Genomic DNA, 22070 nt, shown 5'->3' on the forward strand with positions numbered 1-22070 from the left:
AGGACAGAAGGAAGGGCAAGTCCCCTCTAGGGCTGCCCCCAGGATCCGTGGGGCAGCACAGCAGCACGAGCCAGACCCTGAGCTCAGCCTGGGTGTCTGCATGCCGATGGAGACAGACGTGGTGTTCCCTGCTCATAGGGATGCTCTGGCTTGAGTCCCTCCAGGAGGAAGGGGCATCTTCCAGCCCGGCACCTCCAGGGCGGGCAGCGTCGGGGGGCAGCCAGGGCTCCTTCCTTCCCCCCTGGCCAGTGCAGGGAGCGAATCCAGGCTGCTGCACGGAGAAGAAAGGCGAGTGCAGCCTTGCATACAAAAATACCTCTATTGCTCACTCCGCTGTCCGTGGCCCTCGCCTGCCCGCAGCCCACATGGGCTCCCGGCTGCCTCGTGGTGCCGGACCTGGCACCTGCAGCCGGTGGCACGGCTGAGCAGAGGCTGCTCTCGGCTGGCTCCAGCACAGCCCCGTGCCCGGTGCTACCGGGAGCAGAGCCACAGGGCTGCCCCCGCCGCCGGCAGACAGGCTGCCGCATCCCTGCTCCGGGCCCCCTCCGTCCCTCCATCCCTGTCAGGACTCCAGGTCGTGGGAGAGCCGCAGCAGCTCCTTCTGGCTGTCGATGGCTTTCAGGTGCTGCAGGTATGCCCAGGTGGAAACGGGACTCCGCACGCTCAGGGACTGCTCCGAGCCTGCCAGGGAGAACTGAGATCAGGGCTGGGCTCCTGCCTCTGGCTGGGCTCACCAATTCCCCCTCCGGCTCAGCTTGCCAACCCTCTCCCTCAGCGTTGGCTCATCTCATGGATCCCTCTTCACTGCCTCTCGCCTGACTCACTGATCCGCTTCCACTGCTGCTGGCTCGGCTCATTGATCCCCTCCATCACCGCTAGCTCAGCTCATCGAACCTCTCTACCACCTCTGGCTTGGCTCGTGGATCCCTCTCTATCACCTCTTGCTCAGCTCATTGAAATCCCCTCCGTCGCCTCTCCCTCAGCTCATGGATCCCCCTCCATCGCCTCTCCCTCGGCTCATGGATCCCCTCCATCACCTCCAGGAACCCGCTGGAGCTGAAGGAGCAGGAGCAAGTGGGGACGGACTTGCTCCATGGGGCAAAGCGATGCGCCAGCCTGCAGCTGGAGTGCTTCAGACATGCTGGAAGCACTCCATGACCCTCTTCAGCACGAGGAGTTGCTGCTTGACTGGTGCCTCCAGCCAGCAGTGTGCGACCCATGGGTTTGCACCACTCAGGAGAGGGAGCTCAGCCTCCATCCCTGGGTACTCCGAGGCATCAACAGCATCCGGACCAGCTTTCACCCATTGTAGCCAGGCTGAGGCCCTCGGGACGTCCCCGTGGGATCCCCCCCACGAGGACGGTGGGTGCATGCTCCCCTGGGTTGGCCTCGTCCGGCCCCGCGTAGCCCCGAGGGGTAGGGGGGTCTCCCAGCGCAGGGGTGGGGGGCAGATGGGTGAGCCCCAGACATACACGTGGAGATCCTGACGGCCTTGGGGTCCTCCGGCCGGTGTGGGGAGCGATTTCGCAGCGGGGAGAGCGGAGCTGGGTGCGGACAGAGACCAGGAGCTCAGCCCCATCCCCAAAGGAGCGCTGGTCCCTGGCCCCGTCCTCGCCCCCAGCCGGGAGCACTCACCATGCGCGTCGCCCCGGCAGCGCTGCAGGACACGCACGGTCTTTGCCATCATGTGCTGTGGGCAATGCACAAAGGTCACTTGCTGTCACCTGGCCCCACTTTGCTCCCAGGCTGGTAAAACACAGTCCCCTCTGGCTTCAGCGGTGACTGCGGCTGCCCCGTGTCCCCCGCGAGGGGACGGCCAGGGGTCCTGGCTGCCGGGGGGGGGGGGGCTGCGCTAATGCCACGGGGATGCTCTCGATCTGCATCCCAGGGGATGGGGGGGACAGCAGGTCCCTCAAGGTGGGGATCCATGGGGAGCCAACCCGCCCCACTCACCATCTTCTCAAAGTTGATGAGGTTCTCGGCCAGCGTGCGATTGCCCTCGTGGATGAACGTCATGTCTGGAGGGGGGGGAGGAATTCAGGGATCAGATTTGGCTTCCTGGACCCTGGGGAGGGCTGGATGAGTCCAAAGGGGTCCCTGCCAGCCCAGCCCAACCCATTCCCACCTGCACCCCCAGCAAAGGCCCCGCAGCTCCCGAGCCGAGGTACCCACCTTTGAGGAGGAGGGGCACGAAGGGGATGATGGGGGGGCTCAGCTTGGCGACAGCCAGGCGATAGACCCTGTGGTTCCACGAAGGGTCCTGGGTGTGGAGTGAGACCTCAGCGCAGGGCAGGCAGGGGACGCAGCCCTGGCTGCTGCCTGCCACGGGTGCAGGGAAGAAAGGGGGGGGCCAGCGCTTCCACGGCACCCCTGTGACCTTGCACCTTTTGGGAAGCAGGGGCAAACCCTGCCAGGAAGGGGGATACGGGGCGGGAAGGGGCTGCGCTCACCAGCATCCGCTCCAGCGCCGAGTGCAGCTTCCGGATCTTGTGGGGCAGCCTCTGCGCAGAGAGAGGGTCACCGGCACCGGCACCCCGGCTCTCCCACCCCCAGAGACTCCCCAGTTCCCTCGGCACCTCCTGCTCTCCACCCACCCCATTGCACCTCTGTGGGGGTCTGTAGCACCGCCTGCTTCAGGTGCTCGTGAGCAATAGGCTCGGAGCCCGTTGCCACTCCGGTACGGGGGATTTTGGCTCCCAGCTGGGTCTAACCAGACCCAGGGGCTCATCCTGGCCCCCTGCCCGGTGGGAAACATGCTCCCTGCCCTTAGCAGCTCCCTTGCTCAGAGCTTATGGGTGCAGGGTCTGCCTGGACCCCAGCACCCAGGCCACCCTTGCTCCTTGCCCAAGCCAGGGGCCCCAGATCCATCACTGCAGACCTCGGAGGACCTCGCAGGGCTGGCAGCAGCCCGAAGGCGGTTACCTCCCAGGTCTTGGCCAGGCGGCTGACGGCCGTGTTGCTCACACCGAACATCACCGCAAAGAAGGAATTCAGGTTCTTCTGCTCCTTGAGGCTGCAGGCGAGGACAGAGTCAGGCGAGGAGGCCGTCACCGGCTCCGTCCCCGCAGGACTGGGACGCAGGCGGCGAGGCACTCACTGTGCGGCCAGCTTGATGAACTTGCGGAGGAGCTGGGCTCGCCTGCCCACCTCGGGGCAGAGGCACAGCTCCGTGGCCACCCAGTACTGCAGCTCGTTGAAGCGCCGCATGACCCGTTCCAGGTTGGCCGTGGTCACGTCATGAAACTTCTGCGGCCCGACAATGTAGTGGATCATTTCCACCTGCAAAGCCCAGCGCGGCGGCTGAGGGGTATCCCGAAAGCCACCCCAGAGCCATCTCCTGCCCTGGTCCAGGTGCTGGCCTTACCTGGTGGATGCTCTTGAAGAGGTTCCAGTCGTAGTCGGTGAGGTGGCTGGCCAGGTCCTTGGAGCTGATGAGGTCCAGGGTCTCTGAGGAGCCGATGTGGGGGCCCAGCTGCTCAGGGTGGGGGGTCTGTGCATGGGAGAGAGGACGCCCGACCTCTCCTGCCATTAGCCGCCGTGGCAGGGAAGGCAACACCAGCCCCTTCCCCAGGATGGACACCCCCAACCCTGAGCTGCTATGGAGGCACCACAGCCCCAAATCCCGCTTGGGGGGCCAACCCGGTGTTGCCCATCCCCGAGACTCCCCCACCCTGCGCTCACCAGGCTGCCCAGCTCCTCCACGCTCACGGCGAAGAGCCTCTCGTTGAGCCCCAGTGCCGTGAACACCCCGACGGCGTCCAGCTGCAGCCCCACTTTATCTGCAGGAGAGAGGACGGTCAGTGCTGGGACGAAGAAGGGGCCAGATCCTGGCTGGGCACGGGGTAATTGCCGCCATGGCACGGTGGCAGCCCACAGGAGAGACCCCGAGGATGTGGCATCCCCGGGAGAGCCCGCTCACCTCCGGCTGAATTCACCTTCACCAGGACGTGCTCCCCGTCCCGGCCGAGCCGGGGGGCGAGGGACCGCAGGATGTCCCGCACCGAGGCATTGATGGGCAGCACCGTGATCAGGCACGAGTGGTCCGGTCTGTAGATCTCGTAGGGCACTACGGCGGGGGGAAAAGGGCTTTAGTGTCCTGGCTGCCGGGGAGGGCACAGTCCCCACCATGCGTGGCCGTACCTTTGTCCTGGGCTCTTAAGGCACAGCTGCTGTTCAAAATCGCCTCCTCCTGGCTTGCGAGCCAGTTCACCGAGCTCCGAGCCTGCGGCCAAGGTGGGAGAGAGCGAGGAGGATGCCTCCCCACCGGCCACCCCTCCTGCTGACGGTCCCCAGAGGGCAGGGGTGACCCAGCTCTCCACCCCCCGCTGCCCTGGCACCCCCCAGGGCCACCCCTACCTTGGGCTGGGGAGAAACACTGCCGTCTCCGTTCTCCAGCCTGCAGAGAGAGGATAAAGGTGGTGTTAGAGCCCCACAGCCCACACCTTGCGCTGGAGACAGAACTGGGTCCTGCAGCTCCCAGGATCCAGGCCACCACCGAGCCCCCCGAACATCCCTGCCCCACAGGGCACCGGGGGATCTCGGCGGTGTTTGACACCCTCCCTGTGGCTTGGAAACCCCCACGCTGGGGACAAGGTGGCCTGAGAGCTGCTGGCATCCCCCCAGTCTTGACAATCATTGCTTTGCTGGCCGAAAGCTCAGCCCCATGAAAAGTGCAATCCCTCTGCGCACGAGGGGTGCAGGATCTGGGGACGTGAGCATCAGCAGTGGCATGGGGGGACAGAGCCAGGCTCCGTTTCAGACGGGGACACCCCTCCTTCCCCGGGGGACTCACGCTCGGGGCCGCCGGCGGTCCTGCGCTTGCTCCTGGACCAGCCCGCCCAGGCGGGGGTCCTGGCTTGCCAGGTCCGCGAGGTTCTGCGGGAGGAAGGTGCCTGGCGGTCAGCATGGGGTGTCTGTGGCCAGCCCCCCCACCCTAGGGACATCCCCCCCCACCCCCCGCTCCCGGTACCTGCAGCAGAGCCGTGGTGCTGCGGTCGCCCTGCAGCAGCCGCCCATAGAGCAGCACCCACTGGCTCACCAGCCGCAGGATCTTCCGGCGCTTGTGCAGGGAGTAGGTGGCCTTCTCCTGCTCCGAGCCCTCCAGCAGCTCCGCGCGGAAACTGGGACCAGTCAAGGGCACCAGCACGGGCGATGCAGGGCTGGGGAGCGGGCAGGGACCCCCGTACGTGTGCACCCAGGACAGGATGGGAGATGGGGATGTACCCTGTGCCCAAGAGCCTGGGGGATTTGGGGCTCCCCTGGCCAACCCCTGAGGTTCCAGCGGGGTGACAGGGACCAAGCTGAGCGTGCTGGTCCCTCGCAGGGGGGTGCATGGCGTAGGATGGAGACCGGTCCCCCCCCCAACTCCAACCGCAGAAGGATATTGGTGCAGCAGGGCTCTGCAGAGCTGCGAAGTCGGCATGAACACGGTGTAAGTCAGCAGGAAATCCCCCAGCAGGGTATCTGGAAGAGTCCAGGCCACCATCATTCACCCTTCACGGTGTCCAGCGGGTTGGGGACACGGTGATCACAGCCAGGCGGTGCAGCTGGCTGCGAAAGGGTCACCCGTGCCCTGCGTGGCGTTGGCCTGTGGTCTACCCCCACGGTGACCGTGCTCATTGCGCGCCACTTTTTGCTCCTAAACACCACGGAAAGGGCTGGCAAGGTTGGCAGCCTTTGGGGGATGAAAGAAAATTAAAGGGTTGCACTAAAAGTGCAGCACTCGGCGGAGAGTTAACTCCAAGGCAGCCGCTGATGACGTCAGCTCGGCAGCTCTGATTTTTTACCCGCTGGGGACATCTCCTGGTTCCCGTCTCGCCCGGCTTTGCTCCTCTCCAAAGGCAGAGGGAGGTGGGACAGGAGGGAGGAGATGCTCCTGGCCCTGGATCTGCCTCCCTCTCCTGGCCTCAATGGGGGATTTTAGGGTGAGAGGAGCAGCTTTTGGGGTTGAACACCGGGAAGAAGGCAGCCCCGCTCGGTACTGGTCCTCCTGCTGGCACCCCGTCCCCAGCCTCCTGCCCATCTCGGGGTGGTTCTGGGACGTGGTCCCTGGACCAGGGGGGTGACTTCCCACCTACCCACAGGGTCGTAGAGCGTGGCGTCGAGCCTCATGAATTCCAGCAGATGCTCGAGGATCTTCTCCGGCGTTCCAGCCATCACCAAGTACCTGGTGGGCAGAGCACCGGGCACATCAGGGAAGGATGCGGCACCCCAGCTGTGGGCAGGACCACCACGCCGGGCCACCGGGCCACTCAACACAGCTGGTCAGCATGGCCTGGCATCCCTGTTACCCCTCCGGGGACACGGTCGTCCCAGCAGACTCCTCCAAGGGCAGCCAGAGAGCAGCAGAGAAGGCAGGGGGACAGGCAGCATCGGCTGGCAGCGCTGCCGGCACGGCTGCAAGGAGGGATGGGGACAGGCTGCTGTCACCTGGTGCTCCGCGCTGTGGCTGGCTGGCTGCTGCCACCCTGCAGGTTCTTCTGCAGGACGAGCACCACCTTCCCGTGCTCCTTCAGGCGCATGGTGTTGGCCTCCACGTCCTAGGGAGAGAAACCAGCCGTCAGCCCAGCTCGGATCCTGGCTGGCTGGTTGCACCCCAAACCCCCATACTGGCATGCAGAGAAGTGTCCTCTCCTGCAAACACCATGGAGGGTGCACGGTGGCACCCGGCTCAGACCCAGCACCCCGCGAGCCCCCTGCCCACCTTGAGGATGTGGTTGAAGTCCTGCTTGTCCACGCGGAGGAAGTGGCAGTTGTCCTCCCGCAGGATGATGGTGGCCGCGCGGGGCGCATCGTTCACCAGCGCCAGCTGCCCAAAGTCGTCCCCCTCGTGCAGGGTGGCCACCAAGCCCTGGGGGGGGGAGGGAGGGGGGAGCACAGAGGGTGAGGGATGGGGTGGGAGCCCTCGTCCCCGCCGGGGGCCAGTGATGTGGGGTGTCTGGAGAGACCTGCTGCCGCAGGGACACACCTACCTTGCCGTGGGTGACCACGTTCACCGAGCCCTTCCAGATGATGTACCACGACGTGCCTTTATCTCCTTGGCTGAACACTGCAGGGGAAACGGCGGCATCCAGCAGCCGAAGAGGGGGAGCCCCCAAGCACCCCTCTTCAGTCCCCCCCCATCCCAAGCCCCCAGCCCAGGCGAACGCAGCGAGTGCTCTGGTCCCCTCCATCCCTGGTCCACGAAGACACAGCAGGAGCAACCACTTCGATGACAACAGCTCCAGCCGTCCTCCCTGGGCTGGGGACCCTTTCCTGGGGGACCGGCCAGCCCTGCACGGCTCCTGGGGCACACGATACTCACGCACGGTGCCCGCTCTCTGGTGCGACTCGAACATCAGCACGGACGCCAGCTCCCGCTTCACCTGCGGTAAGAGGCACCTTGCCATTAGGGTCACCCCAGCCCGGAGCTGAGCGAGGAGGGGACACACATGGGCAGGTGGGATGGGGTGGGAAGCGGGTCCAGGTCTCGGAGAGGGCCAGGAGAGGATGCCCAGATGGGAAGCGATGGGATGCAGGAGGATTTGGGGGCCAGAAGCAGTTTGGGAGGGACACACAGGCCGCGGGGGAAGCAGGGCACAGCCGCACTCACCGAGTTGGAGAGATGAGCCACGGCTTTGATGTGCAGGAGCTCCTCAAATATGAGCTCCAGCTCGTCCTCTGTGCGCTGGGCAGGCCTGGGAGGGGAAAGGGGGGTGAACGGCCATCTGTTCCCTCTCTCCCTGCCACGTCCCGAGGTACAGACACCCCTCTCCAGTCACAACCCCCTGGCCAGGCACCCTCTTTCTCTCCCCGGTCTGACAGCCATGGAAGAGATGCTTGGGTCGCCCCATCCACAGCAGCCCCTTTGGTACTCCAGACTCCCATGGAGCAGGGTAGAAATGAGCCCCACGTCCCCCCCCAGCCCCTGGGGAGCACCCGGCCACTCACGGCTTGCGCAGGGCCATGGTGAGCAGCGCGTCGGGACCCAGCTGGGCCAGGAAGCCCAATGCCTCCAGCAGCTCCTCCGCATCCCGGAGCCCGGTGCTGGGCTCCGGGCTCAGCTCCAGCTCGGCAAAGCGGTAAAACTGGGTGTCCTTGTCCTGGAAATGCCACTCCTGCTTCACTGCGGGGGGGAGAGCGCGCGTGAGCTCGGCCGTGTACCCATGGGAGACCCATGGGGTGCCACGTGCACCCATGGGAGACCCCAGCAGCCCCCAGTGCACCCAGTCTCGCCTTGCAAGACCCTGCCGCTGCGCAGGGGGCTGCCAGCGCCCGCCCTCACCGTGTGTCAGGACGCCTCCGTCCACCAGCACCTGGCAGATGCCAATGGCCTGGCTGCGCGTCTGGACGGCAAGCCCGGCGCTCAGCAGCCAGTCCACCAGCTCCTTCCCGGAGCAGCACTGCCTGCAAGGGGAGAGGGCGTGAGAAACGCCCCCCGAAACGGGGCTGCGGTGCCCGGCACCCCAGGTGAGCCCTTGCCTGGGACGGGCAGCAGAAGTCCTGCCCTCCTCGGAGGGCTGCCGGGGTCCTCAGCAGCCCGCGGTGCCCCCCGGCATGGCAGGGGTGCCGGCCGTCCCACCTGTGGTGCCGCAGGTGATGCTTGTGGTCCCGGATGAGGCCAGGACGGGTGCTGGTGAGGTGGATGAAGAGGAGCTTCCCAGCTCGCCAGATCTTCTCCGAGGATGCCTGGGGGGGGTGGAAGGAGATTTTACAGCTTGCAGGGGAAGTGGGGAGGGCACGGGCAGCGAGACACGGACCCTGACTGCGCTGACACCTCGCACGGTCGATCGTGCCCCCAACACCCTGCCTAAGGTGCGACACACTTGCACGCCCACCCCAGCACCCCAGGATCTCCATCACCTGCCCCCAGGAAAAGATGAGCCCAAGGACCGAGCATCCCAGAGCCGAGCCGAGGACCCCACGATGTGCGGGTGGTCTGGCCCCCCACCCCTCACAGCCTTCAACACACGTTTCTCCATCTCCCACCTCCCCAAACTCATGTCCTCGTGGGTTTTCCCAGCCCACCCACCTGGGTAAGGCTGTGTCCATAGTCCAGGGTGGATTCAGTGTCCAAAAGTGGGGTCTGGAAAACCGAAAAGAAGGGAGTTGGTGGCCACGGGGGCTCTGCCGTGCCCCCCCTCGCCCTGCACACCCCAGGGGGGCTCCCGCCTCCCCCAAGGCACAGTTCAGCTTCATCCGCTCTGCACCAGGCAAGGAGGCAAGCATCCCTGGATGCTCACCAGCACCGATCTCCTAAAACCAAGGCAAAGCCTTTACTCTGCCCCATCCTTGCTGAAAACAGACGTGTAGCGGGGACCTAACCCCCTGACCCCCCCCCGCGGTTATGTTTAACTTCAGAAAGGGAAGTGCATTCAAATGAGGGAGCTGGGAGATAAAAGAAGGAAGCTAAAAGTAAAATCCTTGCAAACAGGGATCAAAGACATTGTATTTGAGACATGGAGCTTGCCGCTGGAAGAGAAGGACTTCAGAAAGACCTGGGGAAGCTGGCACAGCCTCAGGGGAGGGAGAGGTGTCCAAAGCCGGGGGTTTTCCTCCAGCTTTGAAGCCGGGTACAAACAAAGAGGATGGAAAAGATCCCAACTCCGGCGGGTTACGGGAACGGCCCAAGCAAAGCCTTGGAGAGCTGGAGGATCAGCTTGCGGAGGACACCAAGGACTGGGCTCATGGCCAGCCTGTCCCACGGCAGATGACGGGGAGCAAGAGCTCTCACGGAGGATCAGGGTAGCAGAGAGCCATGAGGAGTGCGTGCCCGAACCTTTCCCTGCAGACACCGTGTCGGGGGATTGGTCTCAAATCACAGCACGGCCAGAAAAACTTATGCAATAAATCCTGAAAAATCAGCTGTAACGAACCGCCGGGACGTGGCGGTCCCCAGCGCTGAGAGGAGCTCGGCAGCGAAACAGCCGAATTGCTACGGGTGATGTGTAACCTCGCGCTTCCCTTGGTGCCAAGGAGCTGGTGAATATGAAGCAGTTTTTCCAAAGGATTTTAAGGGAGGTCCTGGAAACGATGGACCAGCGAGGCAGAAAGTCACTGAGCATGTGCTGGGTATGGGGAAACAGCGCAGCGGGTAAAATTCAACACAGACGTGCCTAAAATAAGGCATATTAGAAGAACGCAAGCCCAATTTTCCCTCGCTTGCGGTCAGAGGATCTGAGCTCAAGCAGGAGCCCATGGCGGTGACCGAAAATGTGAACTCAGGCCTCGACGGCTGTAAAAAAATGCAAATCGTGGGACGGGTGTCAGTAGGAAGAGAGCAAAATAGGAAACCTCACTGATCCATCCCGGTTCACCGGCAAGTCAGTGCTCCCTTAGCCTAAAGGAGAAAAACGCGCCCTTTGGGGATGGAAAACCCCAGTCACCCACTGAGTTTTTTGCTCTATTTAACTTAAATCTGCACATGATGAGTTGATCCAATGCTGTTTTCTAAACCGGTTTCTCTTTAGTATCTCTGCCATTTACTGATCCTAAAATAGCCTGGGGATCCTAAAATGGCTCGGGGAGTCCCTCCTGGAGCGATCTGTCATCACACCGTCGGGAATAGCTGGGGACTGTCTCTGGTCTGAGCCGTGGCCCCGCAGCGGGTCCCTGCTGTCCGGGATGGACCGGCTGCCGACCGCCACGGCACAACCCCGGGGTCAGGTTCAGCTCCGCCGGGAGCGATGCCAATCCCTGCCAGGCCACGCTTGAGTCCTCAGCTTCTCCATGACCACTCATCCCTCTGGATATCCCCCATCAGCAGGTGCTTTTTAATCCTTGCGCTTATTTTTCTCCCAGTTTTTTCCCCTTGGGGAGGGGATGCTCCAGGTAAAAGCAGAGCAACGAAGGGATGAGCCGGTGCCCACCCCAGCTGCCGCCCTAATCCCGGTGCAAAGGCGGCCGCGCTTTCATCCAGGCGCTGCCCAGAGGGACGAGGGCTCCCACGTGGCCACGGCCCTGGATAAACAACCTTTCATCCCGGCTGCGTGTGCTGCACAAACCACGGGCTGGGGGAAGCCGAGAGCACCCGTCAGACCTGTTCTCCACCCGCTGCCCCGCCGAGGCAGCTAATGCACTTTGAGCATTAACCCCGAGACAGGGCGAGAGCCATCCTTCCTTGGGGTGTCTTCACCTCGAGGGGAAGGTTTTGTGGTCCCCCCCCCTGTTTATTTCTGGCTGGTAAGGGGTCTGCTGCGCTCCGGGCTGGTGGCGGAGGTGGTGGGCACTTGAAACACGGCGTCATCTGGGCCAGATCCTCCTCGGATCTGCTGGCTCTGGGCTGGTTGGGAAGGTCTGAGCAACCACAGCAAGAGGGACGGCTGGATGAAAGCCTCAATTAAGGAAGCCAAGGGCAGGAGTAATTAACTGCAGAAACCTTCTCTGCAAATGAATTCAAGGACAAAACAACCTACCAGGAGCTGAGGGGAAACCAAAGAGCCCTGGCACCTCCTGGCCCAGGCAGCAGGGTGATGGAGGTGGACACCCACTGACGGGTGCTCGGATGGGTGCTCTGCCCTGTGCTGCCTGCTTGCCTGTCCCAAACCCTGCCTGCTCACACCCTGCCGGGCTCAGGCTGCTCCCTCATTTCCTCCAGCCCTTTCCATACCCCCGGGGCTTCCCCATCCTCCTCCGGACAGCCCGGACAACTCGAGCCACCAACATGCCCCCAGCAGTTTGCAACTGGTTTAGGAGAGATTCGTGGAGTGGACGGAAGACAAGCAGCTCCGTGAACGCAGCAGGTCCCTGGGGATGCTCCTGATGCGGCCACGCTGCCGCTGAGGCTGGGACATTGTGACTTACTCTGCAAACTTTCCCGAGCCTCGTGACCGCCCTGTGGAACAGGAAACGCGCCGGCAATTGCAGTGCAAATGTTTGCAAATAGGAGCCGGGCTGCTGCCGCAGCATGGAGCTACCTCCCGTGGGACCCGGCGGTCGATGTCACCCCCTCGGGTGCAAGCGAAAGCTGCTCCGGTCCCCAAACAGCCTTTGCCGTCAACCCGTAAGCGAGGTCTGTCCTTGAGGCGGGGAGCCAGGACGTGCCACGGTCCTACTCCAAGCTGCGCTCACAAGGACACCGAAGGAGACTGAGAAAAACCCTGCCCAAGGATGAGTGCTCGGAGCGATTTCTCCCTCCTGGGGTTTTCTCGTTGCCAGACCAGCTCTGAAACACATGCAAAAATCTCACGGCTGGCCCCAAAAAACCCCTCCCGAAGCATCCTTGCTCCCCAACTCCCGGGTCTGGACCCACAGGATGCCCTCCCCACCCTCACACCCTGCCTAATTGTCACAGCATCGCGGCCGCCGTCTCCAAACAGCTTCCTAAGGAGTTGCCTCTTTCCACCTTCCTGCTTACGGGACACACGGGTGCTGAGATCCTGCCTGTCTCCAGAAATCCGGCAGCAGCGGGCAGCTGGCCAAGGCCGGCAGTGACCGTTCCGTGCTCGCGCACTGCTTTTGTTTGCGATCCCGAGGAAAACAACAGGAGTTATTTCAGGCTTTACGGCTCCGGAGAAAGTCCTCGCCCATCCGCAGCCTCAAAAGGCACGGCAGCCAGCCAGGGGCTTGCCGTCCCAGCCGGGAGCCTTGTCAGGGAGGGGGTCTCGGGGGACCCGCTCTGTCCCCTCCGTCCTCTCCAGGGATGTGGCGAGAGCCAGCACGATGGCACTTGTACTCTGGGAAGGGTGAAGGACAGAGCTGCTTGGGAATGCCGGGCTGCGATGTCCCGCTGATGACAGGGAACGTGAGCCTGGGCTGGAGCCTCGCAACAAGGAGCAGAGCTGGAAGGGATTTGCCGGCACCGGGATCAGGCAAACAGGTCCCCAGGAGGGATGAGATGGAGCCACAATGCAAGGAGGAGTTTCCAGGAGCCGTAGGCATGCAGCGATGGGGACAAGGGACAATATTGCTGCTCCAAGGCACAGCCAGATGGTTCCCTGCCGTCCGCCTCTCCCGTACCTGCCCCGAGGAATGGGTGCACCGGGAGAGCCCTCCTACCTGCAAAAAGTGGGGAAAACACCCCCTTTCCCTGCAAAGATCAGATCCACTCCCCTCAAACGGCTGGCGGTTGTCCCCGTGCACGGCGGTGCCACTCGGGGAGGGGACGCTCCTGCCACACTGCATGTGCCACTGCACTGCCAGATTTTGTCAGATCTATCCTAGTCCAGCAGTTTAGCACAGCAACGCTCCAGCCTGCTGCTTTCCCGACCTCCCTGGCTTTTTGCCACTCAAAAAAACTCCCCATAATTAAGTTCCTAAAAGTTCTGGGGAGAAAAAATCAGGAAGAAAGGGAAAAAAAGAGAGGGAAGTTGTCTTATTTGTGAAGGAGCTTGCACGCTGCATAGAAATGCTGAAAGGGGGGCTGTTCCCTTAAAGTAATTTCGCTTTTTTCCTTAAAAACGTTTGTCTCGGGTCAGGCAGTGTGGGAAGGGGAAGGTCACGAGGCTCAGCCGGGGCAGGTGAACAGGCTCCAGGGTCACCTCCCAGCCCGAAGGGGACAGACAGGGAGGAGACCGAGAGCAGAGACCGGGTGCCTTTTGCATCCCGGGGACCCCCAGGAGACCCCCAGCAGCTCCTGTCCAGGGGACAGCACGGACCCGGGGAGGGAGGCCGTGATGTTGAGCATCGTCCTGCTGCCAAGCGACAGGTTTCTCCTGTAGAAACGGCCTGACCTGGCGGGGAGGGAACGTTTTGAACCCCGTGTGCCGCAGGGCCACGGGGATGGTCTTTCCTGTTCACACGCTCGGGGTTGGGGTGCGCTGCCCTGCCGCCGTGTGCCGGAGCACAATAGCACCGGGCTCATTTCATGCCCGGCTGCCAGCTCCGCCTGGAGAAGGGGTTAGGGCAGGCGGCTGCAGAAATACGCTCCCTGCACGCCTCGCCTCGCTCCTTGCACGCCTCGCCTCGCAGCCAGCAAACACGAGGGGGGAGCAGGGCGCGGGTCACAGATCACAGCCCGCTGCCAGGCCAGCTGGGAGGGCAGGGAAGGGCCAGACCTGCCCTGCAACAGCCGCGCTCAGGAAGCGGGGCTGGAGGCGGCGATAAGCCCCGGGGGACGCCGCTTGGCTCCTGCAGCGGCTCCACCGAACCCCGTCCCCCGAAACCCTGTGGCCGGCCAAGTGCAGACCCCCGCTGCAAGGAGGGGTGCTGAGAGGGGCGGCGGGGAAAGGCGGCAGCGAAGGGGGCTCCTCGGCTTGCGGTCCGTCCCCCGGGGCTCTCGGTGGTGGCGGGGTCCCCCGGCCGGGCCGCCCCCCTCCCGCCCAGCCCGCACTCACCCAGCGGATGCCCTGGATGCGGGGCAGGCTGCCCCCCTCGCCCTCCAGCCGGATCTCGTAGCTGGAGCTCCGGAACAAGTGCATCTTCTTGAGGAGCACCGAGAGCCGGTTACCGTCAGCCCCGGGCCCGCCGGGGGGCGGCGGCGGGGCGGGGCGAGCAGCACCGGCCCCCGGCTCCAGCCCGGCTCGCCGTGTGCCCTGCCGGCTCCGGGCTACCGGCGCTCCCGGGCCCCGCCGCGCCGCCTCCCCGGCCGCTCCCGCCGCCCCGGCCCCGCGCACCTTCATGCGGCGGCGGCGCGGCGGGGCGAAGTCATCGCGGCCGCAGCCCGCTGCTCCTCCGGCCGCGGCGGCGGCTCCGCGGCGCTGCTCGGGGCGGGACGGGACGGGACGGGACGGGCTCGGCGCCGCCACCGCCGCCGCCGCCGCGCCGGGCTGGGCGCGCCCCGCCCCCGAGCGGGCTGGGACCGGGAGCGGGGCCGGGGCACGGCGCACCCCGCCCGCAGCCCCTCCCCGGGGTCCCACGGTCCGACCCCCCCCCCCCCCGCCCTCCGCCCTGGGACCCCCTGTCCTTTTGGGGACCCCTCCGTCCCGACCATCCTGGGGGGGGGGGGGGGGGGGGGCGCCAGCCCGGACCCCCTCCCGCGGGACCCTCCATCCAGCCCGAGCCCTGCGCGGCCCCCTGGGACCCCAGTCCCTGGGATCGGGGTGTCTCCAGGAGCCCCTGCCCTTCCCCCGAGCACCCCACCGAGACCCCGGGGATCGGGGTGTCTCCAGGAGCCCCTGCCCTTCCCCTGCACACCCCACCAAGATTCTGGGGATCAGGATGTCTTTAGGAGCCCCTGCCCTTCCCCTGCACACCCCACCAAGACCTTGGGGATTGGGCAACCACAGGGACCCCCCCTGCCCTGCCCAGTCCTGCAGGGCCCAGCCTGGTGGGGGGAGAACGGGGCACAGAAAGTGGGAGGCAATTTGTACCGGGGAGGTGGCCCCCAGCCTTTGACCGGGAAGGACAGAAGAGCAGACCTGGAGTGTGGCCCAGTGGTCCTGGGAATGCTTGTGCTGGGGCTTTTGGCTAAAAAGAAAGGGGTTTCTGCCAAAAGGAACTTTTACTTTTGAAATAAACCCTGTTTTTTTTAAGATTTAAAAATATATTTAAATAAGCCCCAACCAGCAAAGTGATGAGAAATGTCAGCTGGATACAAGCAGTTTGGATATGCATCCTTGATGCACTCCCGCTTCCTCTTTTGATCAGGCACCCCAGGGACTTTGGGGGTCACGCCGGGCTCTCCAGGACTGTCACTCCTCAGGGCCACCCCACGTGGGCCCCGGGGAGATAGGACCTCCCCGCGTGGCCTTGGGCAAATCCTTGAGCAGGACTGGGACAGCAATCCTTCCTCCCACCGTCTGCTTCTCCTGAGCGCACTCGGAGGCAGAAAAGGCATTTTCCTGGAGGCCTTGAGGCTTCGGGCGCTGCTGCAGCCGCTGCGCTTTGCTGCAAGCGGGGATCAACAACAACCACCCACGTGCAATTATGGCGCTGAAGAGTCTCACGCCGAGATCTGTCACCACTTACACCGTGCACTGGAGTCCGCTCTCGTGTGTGGCGATTTGGTCCAGGATTTCCAAGCCAAAGCAGGGAGGCCGCTGCGTACCCGTGCAAATCCCTCCCAGGAGTCTCGCTAAAGGAATCCCAGCCTGTTTCACTGGCAACCCAGTATGGCTACTGGTCCGAGTGGGTCCCAGCCAGGCAGGGAGAGACAGGGCAATGCAGGGGCTGGATGAGACCGGGCGCTGCCTGGAAAACACTTCAACCAGTGGCATTTAAAATGCACGGTGGAGCAGTTCCCTGTTCTGTAGCGCTGCTGGTCCAGTTTCCCAGCGGAGGCCCCACGGACAAAGCAGACATGGGTGGGTTGGATGGAGGCGGCAGGACCTGAGGACTCAGGACCCTGTAGAAACAGGTGCAAACGTTCCCGTTTGATTATTCTGCTGCAAAAGATGTATCTTCTGCACCCCTGCCTTGAAGCCTGGCACAGCGAGGTGCACGTGCAGACCATGCCCGGGAAGTGCAGGCTTCTCCTGGCCCTTCTCACGGGGTGTTTTCTGTATTTACAACATTAAACATATTCCCCTTTCCCAGGAAACGACCAGTGCCGAAAGCTTATCCCCCCTCAGCCCTGCACCAAGCCCCATGCTGCGGGCACAGACCGTAGAGGGGAGGTGATGTAGGAATGGCGACATGGGGTCTGCCCCAAAACACGGCTGCTCACTTCGAGTCCCAGCTTGTCCCTTGGAGTTGTGTGTGCACCTCCACTGCCTGCGTGTGCATCTGCCCTGCCTGCATGTGCATCCCCCCCACCCGCGTGTGCATCTCTCGTGGGTCACACCGAGGGCCCTGGGAGGGCTCCGAAGCTGTCATTTCCCAGGCATCCGTCCGCTCTGGGTGGCTTCGGGTGTGCAACAGGCACAAACTTTGCACTAAATGAGACTGGGCTCCCAGCGCGGTGTTTTGCAGCTCCTCCCAACCCCTGCGGCCCATTATAAAGGAAACCTCCCTGGCTGCAGCCCACTCCTGCCGCAGCCCGAAGGGGGGTCGTGGAAGGAGAGTTTGGCACTGGCAAAGGCGGCTCGGGGTTCGAGCAACCTCCCTCCTGCTCGGCTGCCTGTCGCCGGCTGGCAAAGCCTGTCCGGGAGTGATTCTTGAGAACCGCTCCCGCTCTCGAGGAGCTGGTGCTGTGATGGAAACGCTCGTGGGGCAGCAGGCCAGGATACGGCCTCGCCGCCACGCCGAGGGAGGATGCTGGCTCGGCCGCTGCAGGGAGGAACCTTTGGAAAGTTCCTCGGCCTGATGGAAAGTGCTCTGGGCTGCCTCGCACTTTGCACATCAAGGATCCGCTCACCTTTGACAGGCCCCTGGGTCTCTGCTGACATGGGCGAGGGATCCCTGCCTTGCACAGACATGTCCCCCCATGCAAATTAGAGCCAATTAAGAAAAAGGAGGAAGAGGTCTGAGGAAGGCAGGAGGCTCTTGGAGCGCGGTTTCCCCGGGGGAGCCCCACCCGAGCGGCTGCGTGTGGATGCAGCACAATGCGCCAAGGACGTGACACCTGCCTCGGCCCCACCAAGGACCGCGGGCGGTTCCTCTCCCTCTCCCCGCGTCTTGGCTGATGCTTCCACCACCCCATCCCACCCCATCCCATCCCAGTTTAGACCCAGCGATGAAGGATGCCCCACCACCTTCACCAAAGCGCTCTCCCTGCCCCTTTGCTGCCGTCTCCTCGCTTCCTCCCACCCTGCATTCCTGGGAACGGCTCCCAGCCCCGGCAGAGTTTAGAAAACTTTCCAAGGTCGTGGCTGGTGCAGCTGTGCTGGCAGGGAATGTTGCTGAGCGGCCCTGCTCGCTCGGGAAGCAGGACGGTGCGTGGGGAGCCGGGGCAGCAATCCTCCGCACGGACCCCACGGCCGCTGTGTGCTGTGGGTGTTGCTGGAGGTCCGAATCCCTCGGGAAATCGGGCGTTAGTATCCCATCATGGGCTGGCGCGTGGTCCAGCATCTCCAGGGATGGCAGCTCTGGAAACTCTGAACTGGCTCCATCCTGTAACATGCTTTAGGGACGGGGTGTGAGAGCGTCACGCAGCAATGTTGTATGATGTACCCCCGCCGGAGCCAGCGACGTACGGCACAGGGGTGTCACTGAGCTATGCGGGATGTTGCTCATCCAACGGGAGAGCTCTCCGGCCCAGTGCTGGCCAGATCCAGTGCTGGATCCCTCTGCCAGGTGCGGAGAAACCCAGCACCCAACGTCCCCGGCTGCTGCTGCACCCGTGCACTTCCCCTGCGGCTTTTCCAGGTGCAGACCAGGCGCGGGAATGCCGGCGGATTGCTGCCGTGCCGCAGCCGCGTGCCCAGCCAGCGTGCTGGGTCACCGGTTCCGGCTGCAGGGACACGTTTCCAACAGGCTGCACCAGCTGCCCGAGTCTGGTTAGCTTTGAGCAGAGAGCTCCTGCCTTGCCATAAAATGCAAACAGAGCAGCTCTGCTTTATCTAACTCTTTATCGCTGTATTTAACTTGCTCATTTTATCTGCACTTGAATAATAATTAATCTCCCGGAGCAGGCAGGCCTAGCCCTGTGGAAATGCACCTTTCGTGCGGAGCGTGCTCGGCTTATGGGACCTGCTGGAGCCGGGTGACTTTGCAGAGGGAGAGTTTTCGGTTGCTGCTCCCAGATCTTTCCCAGTGAACCTGGCGGTACTGGTGTCAGTGCAAATGGCTGTTGGACCACTGAAATCTCATCGGTGCTCAGACCTTCAGTGGCGTGGGCTGGGAGCGATGCACATCCCTTAACAAAATCCTCCAGGCTTTGATCTCTGTGTTTCAGGACTCGGATAATTCGTAAGAACAGCTGTTATCACCCATGTTTTGGCCAAAAAAAAAAAAAAGATTCCCATTTTTATGGGTAGTTCAGGGCACAAATGATTTAGTGTTGCTTTGTCACCTCCCGTCTCCCTGCGATTTACTGCCCGGCGGTGGTGCTCCTGGCGTGGGTACCTCAGCCCCTGCGGACAGGCTGAGTCCCCCCTTGCAATGCTGGAGCCAAGGGCTCGCTGCTGCCGGTTGCCTCCCCATTGTTCGTTAGCACAAATCACTAATTTCAGGGCTGCTCTGACATGCACCCGCCGCCCCCGATCACCAAGAGACTGCGGTGGCAGCTCCCCGGAGCCGAGTCTCCAGCAAGACGTGCCTGTTCCCTGGGAGATGAGAAGCTCCCCAAGGTCTGGGAGCCACGGCCAGCGCTCCCGCTCAGCATCTCTACAATAAACCCCATCAGCAGGATTGGGAAACCCTTCCTGGCCCCTTCCCAGGGGCTGTAAATCAGAGCAGGGCTTGCAGGGTGACAGGCAGGGCTGGCGTTTGCTCCCCGGGGTTCACCACAGCCCCGGCTACCCAGCTCGGGGCACATGGCAAAGCCATCTCCTTCGGTGGTGGAGACAGCAGCAGGGCTGGGGGCAGCGGCCGTATTTTGTGGTCGTTTTCTTGGTTGAGGGTCTCGGCATTCCCAGGGTGAGTGCCCAGACATTGCCTACAGCTTGAAGCTTTAAATAGCTGAGCATAAATAAAGGTGGCAGCAGAAATAATCTATCCTGGGGCGATGCTGAGGACGGGGAGGATGGGGTGATGCTGAGGGCTGGGAGGACGGGGCGAAAGCAATGGGCAGGGGGTAAAATCGGGGGGTGCTGCCGTGGGGCTGGGGTGCAGCTCTGCCGAGGGCAGGGGTCCCTGCTGAGCCCCCAGCTGTGCCCGCACCGGGGGCTGCTGCTTTGGTGGGGACCGCTGGCAGCTCGGGTCCCTCCAGCCCACCCCAAAAGCCTCACCAGGCGTTTTCTGGGGTGTTTTCCCAGCCTTTCCCCAGTGCCTGTAAGATCTACGAGGCCAATTTAAAGCCCCCTCCACCTCCAGGCTCCTCTCGGGTTCTTTCGTAAATCAAATTGGGGATAAAATAGCATTCCAGGAACGCAGCGGGCCGGCCCCGGCTTTCTGTGGGAAAAGCAGCAAACACAGAGTGTCAGCACTGAATAAAGCTCGTGAGATGTCAGGCTAATTCTCTTTATAGCTCCAGGGCTGGCCTTTCCCACCGAGGACCGGGTACCCGTGCCGGCCGGCAGCTCCCACGGGACTCCCCCTGCGGGCGGTGGAGCCGTGCCAGCCCGGCGCCGCGGTGGGCGGCTGTCGGGGTTCAGGTGTTTGCAGGACTGGGGCGATGGGTTTGCATGTGCAAGCGTGCGACAGCACGGGCAGAAAGCCGCAGGCAGGGGTGCGTTGCAACCTCGATGGGCAGGTGGCATTGCTTTGGGCTGAGCAGTTGACTCTGCTGCTTGTCGGCCGTGCAAGGATGGGGTTTATTTCCCCTGGATGAAAAAACAGTCAAGGGTTTAGGTTCGATTTCCCGACTGTGCGGCATGCCTCTTCCGTCCCTGCATCTTGTACCATCCCCTGGCCAGCCACGGGACGAGGAGCCATCGAGCTCCCTCCTGCTGTCCCCAAGCACATACGAGATGGCAGGACCCCGTGCCCTCGCCTTTCGGACACAGCTTTGTGCTGGCTGATGAACAGAAGTTAATTCTGCACCAATTAGGGACTAAGCTACAGACCCAGAATTGCTTATTAAATTACAGATGCTACTCCCAAGCTTATTCAGTGGCAAGTGTTTTAGTGACGTGCTCGCAAACCGGGGTCGCATCCCATCAACAACGCTCTCATCTCTCGCTCGCCCCGACACGATGGGCACAGGTTTCTGGAGCTGCTGTTTCAGTCTCTTTGCAAACTCAGGGCATCTGGTTGCCTCTGTGCCCGGCGTGCCGGGCTGCCGCCGCAGCAAACTGGAGCCTGGCATTAAAACCCGAAGGGGCTTCGGCAGATGAGATAAGGACCTGCGAGCGTCGGGTTGTTGAAGCACCTGATGGAGCTCGGAGACGCTGAATCGCAGCATCGGAGATGGTGGGATGCATAGGGGTAGTTAATAACCTCGACGCCGTCCTAAAGAGGAACCGCGGATACACGGGGCAGCAAAACGGAAACCTGCTTCCCCTCCCGCCACCGTTACCCAAAGGTAGAATGAGTTAAACGCTGGTATTTCCATTACACCGCCTATTTTGGCATCGTTTCATGAAAATTAGCGGTAGGATCTAGTGCATTTGCACAGAAGAAACTCAAGAAGAAATGGCTGAACTCCTTGTATTACCGATGAGTGTATTTGCTGGCAGATGGTTGCAGAAGAAATCTTTTACATTTATCATCTCTTTGGCTTACCAGGACAAGATAACAAATCAGTGTTGAAAATACGATTCTGGGGAAAATTGCTCTAAATTACTGCACTCTAAGCATGTTGTTTTATTCTTTAATGTAGCTACTTTATGTATCTCTTTTCCTCAAACTATATATATTTCCTTTTTATTGGCTGAGGCTTTCCTAATTTATATTTTCATTACTTTGATTAATACTACTTCCACAGTGACATTATTATTCCAACGCAGTTTTGCAAGTGTCTTCCCGAAACACTTGGTGTTAAATAATCTTCGGATTTAGTCTGCATGATTTGTAATTTAATAAGCAGTTCCGCTTCTGCGTTTTATCTCCTAATTGGCACAGAATTAGCAGCTATTCTGGAATTAACACAAGCTATCGTACGCTTTTTGTTGTTGAAAGGAAAACAGCTATAGGTATTATTTTAGCCGTAGTCGTGTAGCCGTAACTATAGCCGTATTAGCCATTTTAGGATCATCGATTGGATTGTAACTTGAGCAGGAATACGCTGCCATGGAAGCGGTGCTGCTCCTTTAGGAAGGAAGATTTCAGTCTCCCTGGCAGTTGCATTTGATACTCCTTTAATTATCATTTGGTGAGCGTGACGCATCTTGTTCTCCCGGTATTTCCATACCCAGTTTGCTTCTTCCAATTCTTCCTGAAACATGATTCCCAGATTGGCGTCTCTGAAGAGCTGTAAACACTTCAGATCTGAATCCAGCAAGGGCTTATCATCAGCCCTCCAGAAAACGATGGCTTTCACCTCCCTTCGCAGACAAAATATCTCTGAATCATGAACAATTAGCGTTACGGTTGGTCTAGAAGTGGCAGATTTCACTTGGGAAAAGCAAGATTAAATGAAGTCCTCGGCTGCATTGCGTTTTGCCGGCAGGCGGGCGCCGGGGCGATGCCGGGGAGGGCAAGCAGGGGTGCGCGGGCAGCAGTGGCCATCAGGTCTGCAGAGCTGCAAGGTGTGTGTCTGCCTGGCACAGAGGGCAAAGGGACATTTGCTGATC

At 61.9% G+C, this 22070-nt stretch overlaps 1 protein-coding gene across 3 annotated transcripts; it reads right to left on the minus strand.

Annotated features, from left to right (window-relative positions):
• Positions 1–305: 305 nt before the first annotated feature.
• On the minus strand, positions 306–14604 carry RAPGEF3 (Rap guanine nucleotide exchange factor 3). 3 transcript variants are annotated; one of them, XM_076360391.1, is made up of 28 exons: positions 14532–14604; positions 14253–14339; positions 9011–9064; positions 8561–8667; positions 8264–8385; positions 7930–8104; positions 7592–7676; positions 7304–7364; positions 6972–7048; positions 6704–6850; positions 6430–6539; positions 6078–6166; positions 5385–5463; positions 4970–5120; positions 4793–4875; positions 4357–4396; positions 4141–4222; positions 3920–4066; positions 3682–3779; positions 3365–3490; positions 3098–3279; positions 2923–3013; positions 2451–2501; positions 2173–2260; positions 1954–2018; positions 1636–1690; positions 1473–1544; positions 306–681 (listed from the first exon to the last, which is right to left on the minus strand). In XM_076360391.1, the coding sequence occupies exons 1-28, from the start codon at positions 14535–14537 to the stop codon at positions 563–565; spliced, it is 2649 nt and encodes an 882-aa protein (XP_076216506.1). In that variant the 5' UTR covers positions 14538–14604; the 3' UTR covers positions 306–562. The 3 variants fall into 3 exon arrangements, with proteins under 3 accessions (XP_076216506.1, XP_076216507.1, XP_076216505.1); XM_076360392.1 differs by lacking the exon at positions 14253–14339; XM_076360390.1 differs by having other exon boundaries at positions 14253–14537.
• Positions 14605–22070: the final 7466 nt, after the last annotated feature.

This window comes from Aptenodytes patagonicus, chromosome 27 (genome assembly GCF_965638725.1).
Source record: "Aptenodytes patagonicus chromosome 27, bAptPat1.pri.cur, whole genome shotgun sequence".
Lineage (NCBI taxonomy): Eukaryota > Metazoa > Chordata > Aves > Sphenisciformes > Spheniscidae > Aptenodytes > Aptenodytes patagonicus.

Excerpts from the sequence above, each read along its gene's own strand:
- RAPGEF3 (XM_076360390.1), bottom strand. The coding sequence starts at position 14,537 with ATGAAGGTGCGCGGGGCCGGGGCGGCGGGAGCGGCCGGGGAGGCGGCG. Across the intron at positions 5,121-5,384 it reads TGCAGAGCCCTGCTGCACCA|TTTCCGCGCGGAGCTGCTGG; the intron begins ATATCCTTCTGC and ends GACTGGTCCCAG. Across the intron at positions 3,014-3,097 it reads TTCATCAAGCTGGCCGCACA|CCTCAAGGAGCAGAAGAACC; the intron begins GTGAGTGCCTCG and ends CCTCGCCTGCAG.